At 38.5% G+C, this 15,878-nt stretch overlaps 1 protein-coding gene across 2 annotated transcripts in view; it reads left to right on the top strand.

The window, feature by feature from the left end:
* Nucleotides 1-15,878, top strand: part of DENND1B (DENN domain containing 1B) — a 228,878-nt gene that overhangs the window by 196,550 nt on the left and 16,450 nt on the right. Inside the window, exons 15-19 of one of the 2 annotated variants that reach the window (XM_048496683.1) lie at nt 2,043-2,139; nt 6,453-6,493; nt 8,920-8,988; nt 12,979-13,035; nt 13,844-13,954. In XM_048496683.1, coding sequence (XP_048352640.1) covers nt 2,043-2,139; nt 6,453-6,493; nt 8,920-8,988; nt 12,979-13,035; nt 13,844-13,954 — 375 coding nt within the window. The remainder of the gene's footprint in view (nt 1-2,042; nt 2,140-6,452; nt 6,494-8,919; nt 8,989-12,978; nt 13,036-13,843; nt 13,955-15,878) is intronic. The other variant, XM_048496684.1, reaches the window with a different exon arrangement.

Raw genomic sequence — 15,878 nt, 5'->3', positions numbered from 1 at the left:
ACAAAATGTTTGTTTGTTTTTAGGGCCCCAAGAAAGGTAAAGCTGCTTTTTCACAAACCATTTCTAGCTGGGCTGTTTCTGCAATTAGATCAGCATACAACAATGCTAATATAGATTTCAAGCTAAGGCTCATTCAAGTTAGGTCTGTTGAGCTGCTTTCCTCATCATGGTTGATCTCCCAGACATATGTAAGGCAGTGACCTGGTTTGCTCCATCCACTTTCTTCTGTCATGACTCCATCAACATGAATTCCTGAAGAGATGCAACTGCTGGGAGAGCAGTTTTACAATTATTGTTTTGTTGACAAGCCTACATCTGCCTCCGTGTTAAGTGTTCTTGCTACTCTCCCATGCAGAATTGCACTGATGACATGATGATGAAAACAAAGTTGCACTTGTAAATGTTGTTCATTGAGTGTCTTCTGTACAGGACTGCATCCCACCCTCCTTTCCCCACTGTGGCCTGCCATTTGCCTCAGTGGTGCTCTTCCATAGTGGTGAAGGGAGAACTGAAAGAGCTGCACTCTCCTGACTTCATGACATGTCAATTTGGGCAGAAAGTCAGCCCACTCTGGGCTCTGGGCTGGGGGAGTGCTCTAAGTGCTCCAAAGCTTTTGGAAGCCTAGTCAGTTCTCCACGTGTTCCTGCCCAGAAGATATTTGATGGAACAACAGTTACAGGTAATTGCAACTTTGTTTTCCTGGAACATTCACAGTCTCCATCAGGCCTCTTATTTGTAAATTAACCAAAAGAGGAAAAACCAAACAAAGTGTTGTATACATGTGGAATTCCCTGAATGTATAGAAACTCCTACCTTGTCCGCAAATAGCCAGGTTTTGTTTCTTTTATGACTGACTCAAGCCATTCACTTTACTGTAGACTGTAATAATGATGGTGAACAGTATATACAATTTTCCTTAAATAACAGCAGCAAGAAAAAAGGGTTAATCTTGGGAAAGGTCAGTGAATACACATATGTACATGCACAATCAAATATGGAGGAAGAACCGTGCAAATTTTTAGAACTACAAAAAGTTCAGTGCTTGGGGTTCTGTTCCTAAGTATAATAAATGATTGCTCTTTCACCTAACAAGATATGGGATTTTAGTGTAAAAATACCAGAACTGAGCTGTATAATAATATAGATCAAATTCACAGCCTTGTTCAGGATTAAGACATTGTTGCTTGGAAAAGATTTAGAATTTGTAAATATATTCTGGTAGAATATGTACATATGCTGCTTTTCACATGTGAAGTCAAAAAGAGAAATTCCCTGGGCATGCATTTCAGACTGCCTCCAAGGAGATAACCCCAGGTTTCTGCTTGATACCCTACATAGGAAAGATGAAGTCACACTGCCACACTCACTGTTGGTTTTTGTGTTAGCAACACATGAAGCCACACTTTCAAATATGATGTGGCAATTCTGCTGTTCTCATGTCACCATGTTTCTTATAATTGCTTGGTTTTAGTTGTGTTTTGCTGTATGTAGATTAAATGTAGTGGTGTGGTTTATGATTTCACTTAATAGATGGACGAGAATTTGTCCTGGTTGTTTATGAAGCAGAATCTTTTCTAATGCTTTGCTAAATTTGACCATAAACTAATATGAATTTTTATGATCTGTTTGTCATCTTACCAAAGGGAAGAAAATTTTGATCTTGCAACTCATCAGATGCTACAGTCAAAGGGAGTTCATGTGAGAAAGGCGAAGCTTGTTACTGTGGTGTTGCTAGCACAAAGTTCCTTCACAACTGGAATATGTGTAGATCTATAACTGTAGATGTATAACTGATCTGTCATGTGAGTTGACCATCCTGTAGTTAGGTTGTGCTCATGTTGAGCTAGAAACGAGGGACAGAAAGAGAGCACTGAGACAAGTCAAAGAGTGGAAATGACTACACAGATTTTGGAACATTGTGTTCAAATAGTAATGGGTCTGTGCTGTACTTCTGTCATTTTTAGTAGCTCGCAATAAATTAGGAAGGTAAAAATATGAATTCCTAACAAAGACATCATAGCTTTGATCATTTTCTATTGCAGTTTATTGAAGGTCGACTTGCAAAGCTGAATTCAGGGAAAGGGTTCTCCGATGTGTTTGAAGAAGAAATCTCTTCAGGTGGCTTCAGTGGAGGTATAGGTATGCTTTGGTACTATTTGGCTGCTTTCATCTTCCCTCATCCACAGAAACTTCTAAAATCATTTTTCAGTCTGACAGTGATTCTTGTGGAAAGTTCTCTGGTTATATCTCTCTGGGTGATTAAACAGTTGTTAGATATACAAAATGGATACCATATTGTTCAAAATGCTAAAGTAATGAAGCAAGTTTTTTTTAATTAGCCAGACTTCTGTTGGTGAATTTTCAAACAAGATACTTAACCAGTTAATCAGACTCTTTTAAAATATATGATATAAAATAAGGTTCAGTACCTTGGCAGACCTGAGGAAACCAGGACGGAGGAACAATTTGAATTTGATTGATAATCCCCCTTTGCATTTTAAATTAATTTTTCCCTCCTTTGAGTTATCCTTTTCTCTTTATGAGCCAATGGGGTTTTGGACAAACAAGTTCACTCCACAAATTATTTATGCAAATAGAGAAGGGAGTGTATTTTACAATAAAGTGATTGGTATAGTGGCCAATGAGAGCCAGTATAGCATGGCAGGTTAGTGTAGTATTAGGACTGGGGAACTTAGGTTCAAATTCCCGTTCAGCCATGAAAATCTCTGGGTGACCTTCTAAGCCTAATTTATTTCACAGAATAGTTGTGGGGATAAAATACAATAGAAGATTTGAGAAACATGTATGACATCCTGCCTCCTTGGGAGAAGGGCAAGATAAAAATGAAATCACTTAGATTCAGAAAACCCTATGTCATGGCAGGCGGGACCATGTAAATTAGAAGCTACCACATATCTTTTGAAGGAGAACCTGCAATTTTAGAAACTGACATGAAAGCTGCACTCAAAGCAACTGAGAGAAACAAATCGCTAAGAGCAGATGGGCTCTCAATACAGCTGCTTCAAGCCATGGAAATTGAGTCAGTCAAAATGTTACCCAGAATATGCCATCAAATAGCTCACAGATTGCAAATGTTCAGTCTGCATTCCATTTCTGAAAAAAAAAAGAGCTGTCAAAGACGGAAGCAACTATCAGACTATTGCATTAATTCCTTACACAAGTAAATAAATGCCCAAAGTCTTCCAACAAACTATCTTACCTTATATAAAACGAGAAATACCTGATGTTCAAGATGGATTCAGAAAAGAAAAGGCATTAGAGATCATATTACAAATTTTCATTAGCTACTGGAATTTACATGAGAATTTCGGAAGAAAATCAGTTTGTGTTTTGTAGATCAAAGCAAGGCTTTTTACTGTGTGGATCATGAAAAGCTATGCTAGTTTTGACAGACAGTGGGTGTGCTATCTGATTGTTTTGATGCACATCCTGTACTCTAGCCAAGAGGCTACTGTTTAAACAAAGCATGGAGAACCAGAAAAGTTTCCAGTTAGCAAAGGAGCTGGACAAGGATGTATTTCCTCAATCTGTGTGCAGAACGTAAGGAAAGCTGGATTAGATTTAGATGGTGGGAGAGAATTGTCAGAAAGAACATTAACCATTTGTGATATGCTGATAATACCACATTACTGGCAGTAAATAGTGAAGACCTGAAATGACTTCTGATGAAGTTTAAAGCATAAAATGCCAAAGCAGTACAGCAACTAAACATCAAGAAGACAAAATTAATGACTACCATGGAATTACAGAACTTTTAAAGTTGATGATGAAGAAATTGAATTTGTTCAAGATTTTCTGTTCCTTGGTCCCATCACTGACCAAAAAGGAGACTGCAACCAAGAATTCAGAAGGAGATTAATACTAGGAAGGGCAGCCATGAAGGAGCTAGAAAAAATCTTCAAGTGTAAGGATGTACGGCTGGCAACCAAGATCAAGATATGTCATACTATATTCATCATTGCTATGTATGGGTGAGAAAGTTGGACCGTGAAGAAAGCTGACCAGAAGAAAGTCGTCCTCTGAAGGAGAGTATTATGGGTACTATGGTCTGCCTGAAACACAAATAAGTGGGTTTTAGATCAATTTCCTAGAAGACAAAATTCTCTCTTCCTAGAAGCTAACGTGACACAACTGAGACTATTGTGCTTTAGTCACATTTTAAGACAAGAGTCACTGCAACAGACAAGAATGGTAGGAGAAGCTGAATGAAGCAAGAAAAGAGTAAGAGTAAGCATGAGCTGGATTGACTCAATTAAGAAAGCCACAGTCCTCAGTGTGCAAGAACTGAACAAAGCTATTAATAGGACATTTTGGAGATCATTAATTGATGTGGTTGCCCTAAGTGATAAGAAGAAGAGTTTGGATTTACATCCAGCTTTTCTCAGCTATAAAGAGTCTCAAAACGGCTTACAAACTCCTTCCCTTCCTCTCCCCTCAACAGACATCTTGTGAGGTGGGTGGGGTATGAGATCTGTGACTAGCCCAAGATCACCCAGCAGGCTTCTTGTGGAGAAACCAACATCATCTCCAGATTAAAGTCTATCTGCTCTTAACTACTAAACCACTGAGTTGATGGTACTTAACACATATTTCAATCTATCTTCAAATCTGTTTCCTTGAAAGGACATTTGATTGAACAAATTAGAATAATTTCTGGGTGAACATTTTTTTCACAGTGTGTATTAAAGAACTATCAGCTCTCTTGATCTGATATTTGGTACACTTTCATGAATTAGGTGGTTCCCAACAATATTATTTTCTTAGTCTTATGCTGGCATCATATTTAGTCTTAGGCCGTTTCCGCTTTATGGCCTTGACCCAATCCCCTGGGACACGTTAAGCAGGAAACGGTCCCGATTCTTGATGAGGGAAAGGCCAGGTGCAGCCACCTCTCGCGCAGGTTGCGCCATCCCCCAAACGCCTTACCGTAGCCTCCGGCCTCCGGCGTGTCACACAGGCCAGGGGACACGCCTCCCTTCCCTATGCGACAGCTCGGAAGTCACAGGGCAGGGGGGGCGTGTCCCCTGGCCTGGAGGACATGGTAAGGCGTTTGGGAAAGGGGGGAGTGGTGCCTTCCAGCCGTAGGGGGGAAGCGAGGCTGCGATGCAGCTGCGCCCCCCATGCAAACAGCTCCCTAGGGATGGCATTTTTGCCATCCCTAGGGTGCTGTTATTGGCCCGTGTGGAAAGGGCCTTAGAATCATGTTTTAAAAATATGTGCTTAGCTCCAAGGGTATTAACGTGCCACTTTAAATGAAAACATTTTGCTGCCAGAAATAATTCCAACTTTGGATTTTTTAAAATTATATTTTGAAATTGTTGGCCTTTAGGAAAAAATCTGTACATGACAAAGGCAGATCCGTGTCTTCATAAGTGGATTGCCACCAAGTAAGCAGGGTACATGTGTTGTGATTTCAAGCAGAAGAACAACTGGTGTGAACCATTCTACTGCCCAGCTCTCTCTGTTCCCCCAAATAATTTTTCCCTAGCAGCACTCTGTGACCAAACATTAGGTGGGTTCGGCACCCCTTTCCAGCTGTCATTTCTAGATTTGGAAACTGTTCCCTGATCCTATTTTGTAGGTATTTGGTGACTCATGTTTGCCACGGGTCTGCCGCCATCCTGTATCATTCCAACCTTAGAAGTGGTCTGTAAGAGCTGTTAGTTCTTTGGCTATGCCCCAGCAAAAGCAAGTCAACAGAATTTCCTCCTAGCTCTATATGTCAGATTTATTGCTGAGTTTTAGAGGCTTCTGAAACTCCTGGCGTTGCAAAGGAATATTGGCATATTCTCTGGAAAACGTATTCATTCTCATGTTTGCAAGCTCAAGACGTTGGGGTAGAATTTCCATTGTAGCTACTGTCCTTACTCTTCACACTATCACAAAAGTTGTATTTCTCTCTTAAAAAATTAATCCAGAAGTCCTTATTTATGTAGCTCAAATGCTTGGGGAACAAAACTATTTAGTAAAGTAATAGCACCCACTGAACATATATCTGTTTATCATTCTCCCAGTTTCCTTACTTGTTTTACCTACAGAGTTGGTAGCTACTGTAGATAACAGAGATGAGGGGGGATGAGTTATTCTGCAATAAATTATTCTTTATGCCTATTTTATATCAGTAGGAAAAAATAGTTTTAAAAAGAATTCTGAAATTAAAAATACAGTTCAAATATTTAAAATGTTTTAAGTTTTTTTTAATTTGGAGTACATTTCCTTAGAGAATGCGAAACAGTCTAAAATATTCATAAAAATAAAAAAAAACTATCAAAGGGCAATCCTCATGTTAACATTCAGCATTGCCTGGAACCTTTTAAATTCAGTAGATATTGTGCTCAGTATTGACATTCTGAACTCTGGTTTTTCTGAGGCTTTTTTATACATAGTTTTTAAAGTGTGTTCAATTTTCCTGTTTTCTTCTTACATTTTAGGGAATTCAAAATCATATCACCAGTGGATGTATACAGTTAAGGTATGAAACTATATTGGCAGAAAGCTTTTTAAAAAATCACTGGAATATATTACTAACAGCAGAATGGATTTATAGTATCCAAGCACTCTCTTAATATAAATATTACTAATATCGAATTCAAAAAAACTCAGCACGTGGAAAATAAACGGTACATTGATTGAACAGGTCCATTCATACAGATATTTAGGAATCACCTTCCACCATTCCTTAACCTGGACCTCTCATATCCACCAGACTCTCAATACAAGTAAAACCAAAGTGTCGGCAATATCCAGATTTTTTCACACCAGAGGCGGTCAATTTTTTTCCTGCCGCCAATGGAAGTTTTCAGTTAAAACTACTGCCACAATTACTTCACGGAGGACTCCAATCTGGGGAGCAAAAACCGCTGAGAAATTAGAGAGTGTTCAATCTTTGTTTTTTCGTCGTTTATTGGGTCTTCCCAACTCAGTCACGTACCAAGTTCTTTGTTTAGAAACCGGAGCCAAGACGATTTTTTCCCGGGTTTTGGCTTTCTTTGTTTTAAATACTGGCTTCGCCTTCATTTTAGAGCCCTCCGGGCAGTCTGAGCGCATATCTCCTGTTAAGCGACCACTTCCACTCCACCTGGCACACCAAAATTATCAATCAAATAAAGCAACATGGAGGTGTATCTTTTTTTGACCAACTCCTACTGATGAAAGGCCAGAAAGACAGGCTTTCAAGAGTTTTGAAACAAGCGACTACTCTTGACATTGAAGGGCAGCTTCTCACAGCTGGAGCCTGCAGAACTTGTTCTCCCACATTTTATGGCATTTCACCCACCATTGCGGGTTTTTATGGCTAAAATATCTGGGAAGTAATTTAATCAATCCATATCTCCGTAGATATTTTATGCTTGCTCGGCTTAATGTGCTACCGACTGCCCAAACAAGAGGCAGATATCATGGCATCCCACAGGAGAACAGGACTTGTTCCTGCTTGCTTGGCCGAGGCCTGCCAGAAACAACTGAACACGTGCTCCCTTCATTGTTGTAAAGATTTGGCAGTCTATCGGTTGCTTTTTCTCGAGGCCATCTTGAAGAAATTTTCAGTGAGATCAGACAAGGAAATAGTTTCATACTTGCTTAGTGACCATCATCCCCACACTACTGAATCAGTTGCCAGGTTTTTAACAAAGGCACTTGGATCAAGGGTGAAACCTTTGTGTAAATTTTAGTCAATTGGTTTTAACATAATTTGCATTTTACCACTTTTTATATGCCATTAAAGGTATTGTATTTGTATTTGTAAATATTACTAATATCAATTCTGTTTTTAGTATAGTTCCATGATTTTACACTACTAATATTTAACAAAATTAGCGGATAGGACTCAAGCCATAAAAATTCTTATGAGACTCATATTAATAGAATATTGTAAAATACAACAAAAAGAATACATATCCTCATTATACAAGTTAGCAAATAGCTGTTTTAAGTTTAGATAAATTATGTTGTACTATTAATGGGTCATGTCAACTCAAAATGCGCTTGTTTCATATGTTCTCCATTTCAGTTTATCTGAATGAAAAAGGGTACTATTGCTCTATAAACATCTTTTTTTAAGTGTTAGAGATAAGCATGAGTGTGCAATTGAAACAGAAAAAACAAAACAAAAGCTATCCATCACTGTTAGAGAGACAAGGAATGTTTAAAAATTTTCATGCCAAATTACAGTAATTAACCAGAATCAAAGTGGTGTCAGAAATAGACCTAGGCTTATTTTTGACTTCGTAGGTTTGGTTGGAGAACACTGTAAAAACTAAAGAGAGTTGGTAGGACAGAATTGGTTGACAGAGGAAAGGTTATTCACCGCTCTGCCTTCTGCCAATTATTTTCCATAAAAATTTTCCCCAACTCCGTGACAGATATAGAGAGCTAGGAATCCATGCTTCCCTTATAATATCAAGTTCAACCCTGATATGGGGTGTCATTGTGATATACAGTGGTATCTGTATTCCAGTACAAAATGCATCTGTGGCTTCCATGTATTAACATTATGCGATTATGTAGTAGCTTGCAGGAAAAAACTCTAAGCATGTACAAAACAGATATGAGAGTATGTGCACAATGAACTTTGTGTAAGCCTCTCTTGCACAAATTCCATTCATCTAGAGGGGGCATGTGAAGAAGAACTTCCTGGTGGATTGTGCCCTATATGATTACATTAAAGTTCATTGATAAAAGTGTCAAGTATATAAATGACATATTATAACCTCTGGTCAGCAGCAGACAAAATCCAGCTGTGGAAGCTTTCAAAGTAGAGTATAAGAGTGTTAGTGATTCTACCCCCTCCCCATTTCAAACAAAGGTGTTATTTTTCTTGCAGAACCTTTTATTTCTGCTGAAAGCAGAATTAATATATGTTTGGTAGATTTCAAAATATCTGTGTATTCTATATTTCAGAAAGGAGGTGCTCTGATCAACACAGCCATGACTAAAGCCAGCCCAGCTATGAAAACAGCATACCAATATGTAAGATCTCTCCCTGTTCTGTTTCATTTTTACATTAATATTGTATAAGCAAATTCAGGCTGTGTTTTCATCCAACATAGCAAAATAATATCTTTGATGTATCTGTTTCCAAAATTATGCTATCTATATTAACATTTGGTTTTGAGGACATGGTCTGCCATCCTTTCAGCAATCCTTTGCTTCTACCATGTTGACTCAATTCCATTTCAGGAAACTTATTATTCAAGGTGTGTGATTGTGAATAATGCCATAGCACATCTCACCCTTTGTTACCACACGAGAGGATCCAGCCCAATCCATTTCCCAGGAAATATGGGGAATAACTTGAGTGAGCACAAGGCAGAGTCTTGAGGGAAACCTAAGGGGTTTTACCTATCCCTGTGGTTTATACTCTTCTGGAGTTCTTACTAAACTGAATACCTCTTTGTCAGGTTCTGTGTGGGAGTTATTTCACTGGAATATCTTTGCAAAAAGCAGCCCAATTTATAGCATTCAGTTGTGACAGGGATGTAGGTGTAGATTTTTATGGGGGGTTCAGGGGGTGGGGCACCCACTTTGGGAGTCCATAACTTTGGACCCCCTGAACCAAACCTCACCAAACCTGGGTAGTTTCATCAGGAGAGTATCCCAACAAATTCCTGAAATTATGGTGTTGCTAACCTAAAAATGTGCCCCCTGCAGGCCAAAAACCAAAACACTAAAAAATACAAAAAACACACAAATGGGGGGGCGGAGCTTCGGACATTCAATTGGGGGGGGGTTGAACCCGAGAACACCTCCCCGCCCTTACCTACATCCTTGAGTGGTGGTCCAGCAGGGAAACTCAGTCACTGACTCCTCAATAACCTGGCTTCCTCACTGCTTCTTCCAGATTCATAACAAGTACCATTTTGCATCTCCAAGAAAATGTTAAGACCCTCCTTTTTGGACTTCTCTTCCACTTTAATGCTGCTGTCCATTATAGACTTTTATACTAATACTTTCCTTATGTCTTGGTAATATCCTCCCTTTTCAGCATTGTGGTGATTTTCTGTTTTATAGCTAGGGCTGATCGAGGGATGAACTACAATCTGGCTTCTAGGCTCAAAAGTGGCTGCTTTTTTACCTCTCGTAGGTTGTTCTAGGTTCTTCCAATCATTTCATGGGCCTTAAGCTACTCGCTCATCAAAGCGGTTGGGCCCTATTTAGTGTTTCACTGGTGGCAATGGGGAAGGTTTCTAGATGTGTTTAAATCAAGTTGCAAAAAAAGGACATTTTTTGACTATTACTTGTGGTAATTTTAAAATATCATGATTTTAATATTGTCACAACTGAAGTGTCACATGTACAACTAGCACACAAGTCCCATTTGTTTCTGTATAAACAGTAAAGGTGTAAATCTCTTTAGGACTGCATGTTAATGTAGGAAAAATGCCCCATGCAAAGCAAATGTTATGAGCCAATTCCTGGGCATGAGGACTCTGATGTAGAAGACACTGAGCATTCAGAGCTAGCTCCTCGCGAGGAAATGCAGGCAACAGAGCCAGTACCAGGCCCTTCCTTGCAAGGTCAGTCAGAGCCTGATGCGAGAGCCTTCAGGAATATCGGAAGAGCCAAGCCAGCTGCTGAAAAGAGGAAAACGCAGAGGCTACAGCTGCAGAGTCAAAGGAGAAGTGCTCGCATGGCTGCAAGGTATGGTAGAAGGCTCTGCCAGATGGAGGCATCTGCATCTAATCAGGATTGAACTCTTGCAGGATTCCAGCCTCAATAACCAGGAAGTTCTATAAAAAAAACCTCCCTTGGTTCTTCCTGGGTGCAATGAGTGTACTTCCTGGTAAGCCCCACATGCCTGGTCTCCCTCTGACCATTGACTCTCAGCCTGCCTGCCTGATCTCCTGCCTGTGCCTTGACTTCGGACTGCCTTGACCACGCCTTTGCCTGCTGCCTGCCCTGACTCTGGACTGGTTATGACTATACCTTTGCTGGCAGCCTGCCCTGACTCCAGACTGGTTGACTGCACCTCACATACTGCCCGCCTTGACTCTGGCCTGTCCAGCCACCCTCCAGCTCCTGCCTGCCTGCAGCACAGCAAACCTAAAGTTAAGCAAGAAACACAGGAGACTTCTTTGCATGAACACTATTCTCCCAAACCACAGCCTTCCTTTGCGGCTCCAGTTATCAATAAATAAATCAGTTCCTTAATCTCTTTAAAGAGAATTTTTAATTGAACATCAATTCAAAATCACACTGAACTCATGAAGAAAAATAATTCAGGTAAATACATTAAAAGGACTGTATATTCGTGTGCTCATTTATTATTTACGTGCAGTTCATTAACAGGTTGGTCAAAAATTATTCTCTCTCCTCTCTTTACTAGATTTTCTTCCCACAGTATTTGCCAATTAATCCTAATTTTTTTAGTACTAAGTATGTATATTCCTGTACCCAGACTAAATCTAATTCCCTTAGAATTCTAGGCACAGTTAGGGTCTGTGTGTTACACAACAGTTTGCAACTATGGTAGAACTATGAAAGATGCCATGACTGACTTACTATCTATATTGCAATGCTTTCAGTTAAATTTGTATTTGGATCAGCACACGATCCATTGAAGCATCACAGACCAGATAGACAGCAAATGCAGTTGGATGTGTGTTCAGATGTGCTTCCAAGCTTTTCTGCATTGCTTTGTTTTCCTTGGGAAGCACATCTAACCACCAGTCTTCTAAGTATCCAAATCCTCTAAGCTATAAAAGAGTGATTCACCTATGCAGTAGCCCTTGATGGACTCCTCTTGTCTGGTGGCCTTATGAAGCTCATAAAGAAAATGAAACACATGGCAACCACTCCCAAAGAGTTTGAAATATGGCTCCCACCACACAGATAAGACCAAGTAGGGCCATGTTAACTGATTCTAAGAGAGAGACGCTTACTTAACCTCAGCCTACACAATTGTCCACTTATTCTTGTAAAATTCAAATGGGAAGTGCCTCTCATAGCTTATGGGGGACTCTTGATGAAGGGGGTAAATCAGGGTAGGAGGAAATATATTTCATTGGGGCCCAGGCCAGGTGTAATCACATAGCAGGACTGTCTTTTATCTACATCTATTTTTGTAGGTAACAATTTACCTGAATCCATGTGGGCATCTAACAGAAATGAATTGTCAGAGAAGCAAGAACAAGTTAATATTTTCTTTGCAAAAACATCCATTACCTGTCAAACATAAATGCAGTTACTTGGCCGGTAAAACGGTTACTTGATCTTTAAGTCAAAAGAGAATGTAATTCTCAGTTTTGTGCAGGTTGATGTCATTAACTGGAGTGAAAATTGGCTGAGACTTTATGTGGTGTGGGTAATAAGTGCCATCAAGTTGCTTCTGACTCAATGCGACCCTATTTATTTTATTTATTTATTTTATTAAACTTATAGGCCGCCTATCCCCGAAGGGCTCAAGTCCTCCAAAACCTCCTATCATTAACAGCTTTGCTCAGAGTCAATCCATTCCATGTTGGGTCTTCCTTGTTTCTTGCTGCCTTCAGCCTTTCCTAGCATTATTGTCTTTTCCAGTGACTCTTGTCTTTTCATAATGTGGTCCAATGAAATGGCTAATTGCCATATACATGTGGATAACCAATGCTGGGCCATATTTTTCCCTTAAAAAGCACAAATGAGAACATCAGCGCCCTATCCTTGCTCCCATCCAACATGTGTCTGCCCTAGTCTTTGTTTCTTCTAGTGTACCATTTCACATATAAAAATATTAAGGAAATATTGGTTTGATTAGTATATTTTTCATTACATGGGTATGCATATGCCAAGATCCAACTTTTAATATATTCAAACCTTATTAGCAATCATGTGTGAAATTAACAAAGGAAATAATTTCCCTTCATTATACCACATAATGTGAGAGGTTTAATTTTTAATTAAATTTTACCTCATATTGTGCAGTCTTCAAGCCACTGTGTTGCAAAGTCAGTTAATCTTTCTCCTCCCCTTCTCTGCTAGGCAAAAAATCATGCAAAACAAGGAATAAAGGAGGTGAGGAGTAAGTTGAAACACAAGGTATGTAATAGAATTTGTACTTTCTTACCTTGTTTCTTCAATTTGAAGCACATACCTCACAGTTCCCATGAGATTTGTGTTTTTAATGACTTTTGAAATATGCTTAGCCCTTTGTTCAACGATACATTTTTTATAACAAGCCCTCTGGCAACTCTCTGTCATTCTATGCATCCGCTTGAACAATCTCTTTATTGTTTGCATATTTTATCATGGAAAAACAGAGGTCTTCAAAGATACATTAACAGGATGTATGTTTTCATAAAGCTGATTGCTTTGATATCACAATTGAAGCCTTTGCTTCAAGCTGAGAATTTAAGGCAAACTAGTTTTACCGGCAAAATGTAATTCAGAAGGTGTACTTGTCTGTTTAGGTTTCCTGAGATCTGTAAATGGTGGCAGTGTTTTAGTGTGCTAAATTCTATTTAACTTTCAAGACTAGCAGTGTAAAAGTATTGGAGGCATGTCGTCAACATTGTTGGTTCATTCATTTGGGTTTTTTTAACTTGTTCACCTCCAATATTCTTTTGAAAATAAGAGTAGCTTTAATATTGTCTGTTTCCTCTGTCAAGTGTCAGGGCTAACTATATGCATTGGAATGCAATTGAGTCACTTGAAACCTTCATGCTATTTGAAATTTGTTCTTTGCCAGCTGTTGCACTTTGCTACAAACTTGTATTTTATTTTATTTTTTGGATTACAGAAAATTTTAATGATTGCTCCCTTCTCAACTCCAGAAAAATGATTTTAGTGGTCTGCATGTACATGTATGTATGTACAAAAGGGTTTTCAATCATATTTTATTCTGCAGGAAACCGACTATGAATATGGAACTTGTCACTCAGGTTTGGAGCAATACAGTCAAATCGATATAATGCACAATTCAAAAAGACTTAATACAGACAAACGAAGACTTGCACAGGTAAGAAAGCCCAGCAGAACTTTCAGTGACCCTGACACACACAAAATTCTACCTCTAGGAAGATAATAATGAAAAATACAATTTCTCCCTTTATTAATGAACGGGAACATAAAATGTTGTTAAAAATAAATTGTGTGTGTAATATATTGTGGTTGGGATAAGAAAAAATACTTCTGGTCCATTCAAGTTTACTTCAGAGGGCACGGAGGTAGCAAATTTGGAGGGGAATGGTTGAATTTTATTTACATTCATCTCTTCTCTGGAGTTTGCAATTTAAAAAACCCACATGAACCTAAGGTCATTAAAAAGTCCTACTTATGCATGTTGTTTATATTCATACTAATATTAAGTATTTACTTCCACATTTTAATTATTTGTAAAGAAGTGTTGATGAAAAAGGTGCTGCAAAGGTTACAGGATTATATGCCATGTATATGTGTTAGATTTGTGTTGCCCTACCTCATTATACACTTAGTCTCATAAAAACAACTTTTGGAATAAATATGAATATTGCAGAAAGGATGCACAAAAGTAAATTAATGTTAATAAAGTTACTCAAGCTAAAATGTAATTTTACTGTCTTAAATAGAATATTATCACTAAGTTCATCTGACTGATTTGCAGTAACAGACTGGCTAACCAATTTGCCCTGTGTTGTCATCTTTTGATCGTTATTATTCCTTGAAAAAGATGGAATAGTTCTAGTCCAAGTTAGTAGTGCCAGGATTTCCAGGATCCATTTTCATATTGGAAATTACTTCTTGTATGTTGGGAATGCACACTGAGTGTGTATCTGTTTGATCCATGTATTGATTAAAAGGGAATTTTCAAAAATTGTTGAATATCAACATTTACATATGCTAACCACAGATTAATGTTATGAATGCTGAAAAAATAGTTATCACTATTTGGACATTTAAACATGAACACTGACTATCATATTTTGATGTTAACATTAACTGAATTAACAGCATGCACTGTAAAATATGCATGCAAGTAGCAAAGGTGTTCCAGGCACCCATCTGGGAGGGTTGTAACTGATTTTCACTTGTATTGATTGGTTGGTCAGGATACTTCCTCTATACAGGGGTATTGGTTCTGTGCATACAAGCCTGTACTTCATCTTACTACATGCATGCCAAAATTGAAAAAAAAACCCCACCCATATTCAAAGTGGGATACACTTTCATGTGTAGATGTAGGTTCAGATTGACATGTCAGATATTGCACAATATCTAACAAGTTCCTTGGTATCCAGCACAGTGTGCATTTTTCTACCCTTCTCTTAGCGTAGGCCGAAAGAAATATATGTAGACTTAGACCTAGTTGTCACTGAGTATATTTACAGTTCAGTTCAATTTCAGGCTTTTTTTCTGTACTTGAAAGACACATTATTGTTAGTGAAATGAAGTGCATATTCATGTAAGATTTCCCTTCCTCTTAAAAGTGTTTTAATTAATGATAGGTTTCTTGTTACTCATTCTCTCCTCTTTGCTGATATCCCCTCTCCCCAATGGTTTTGAGGCCTATATATCTGAAGAGTTGGTATTATAAAATACAAAGTCATCTTCATTTTTGCAGATCACTTTATACTATTATTTTTTACATAATCATTAGTAGCATTGCTTTTTCTAGAGCTGAATATGAATAAGTTTCTGCTCCAGCAAATACAAGTTTTCATTCCAACCCACCAGTTAGTCCTCTTCTAGTGACAAACTGTTAAATGAAGAGTTATGTAGTCCAATAATGGCATCTGATGATGTCTGACCCACTCAAATTATCATTCTTTCATATGTTACAGAACACTTGGTGGTTCTTATCCTAGAAGGCCAGCATGGGTTTTCAATATACTGTGGCATCTGGTGAGACAGATTGGCAATATAAACTGTTGGTCATTGCAACAGGTAAAGGGGATTCACAGTCT

Source organism: Sphaerodactylus townsendi, linkage group LG05, assembly GCF_021028975.2.
Source record: "Sphaerodactylus townsendi isolate TG3544 linkage group LG05, MPM_Stown_v2.3, whole genome shotgun sequence".
NCBI classification, from domain to species: domain Eukaryota; kingdom Metazoa; phylum Chordata; class Lepidosauria; order Squamata; family Sphaerodactylidae; genus Sphaerodactylus; species Sphaerodactylus townsendi.
This window is presented reverse-complemented; position numbering and strand designations above follow the sequence as displayed.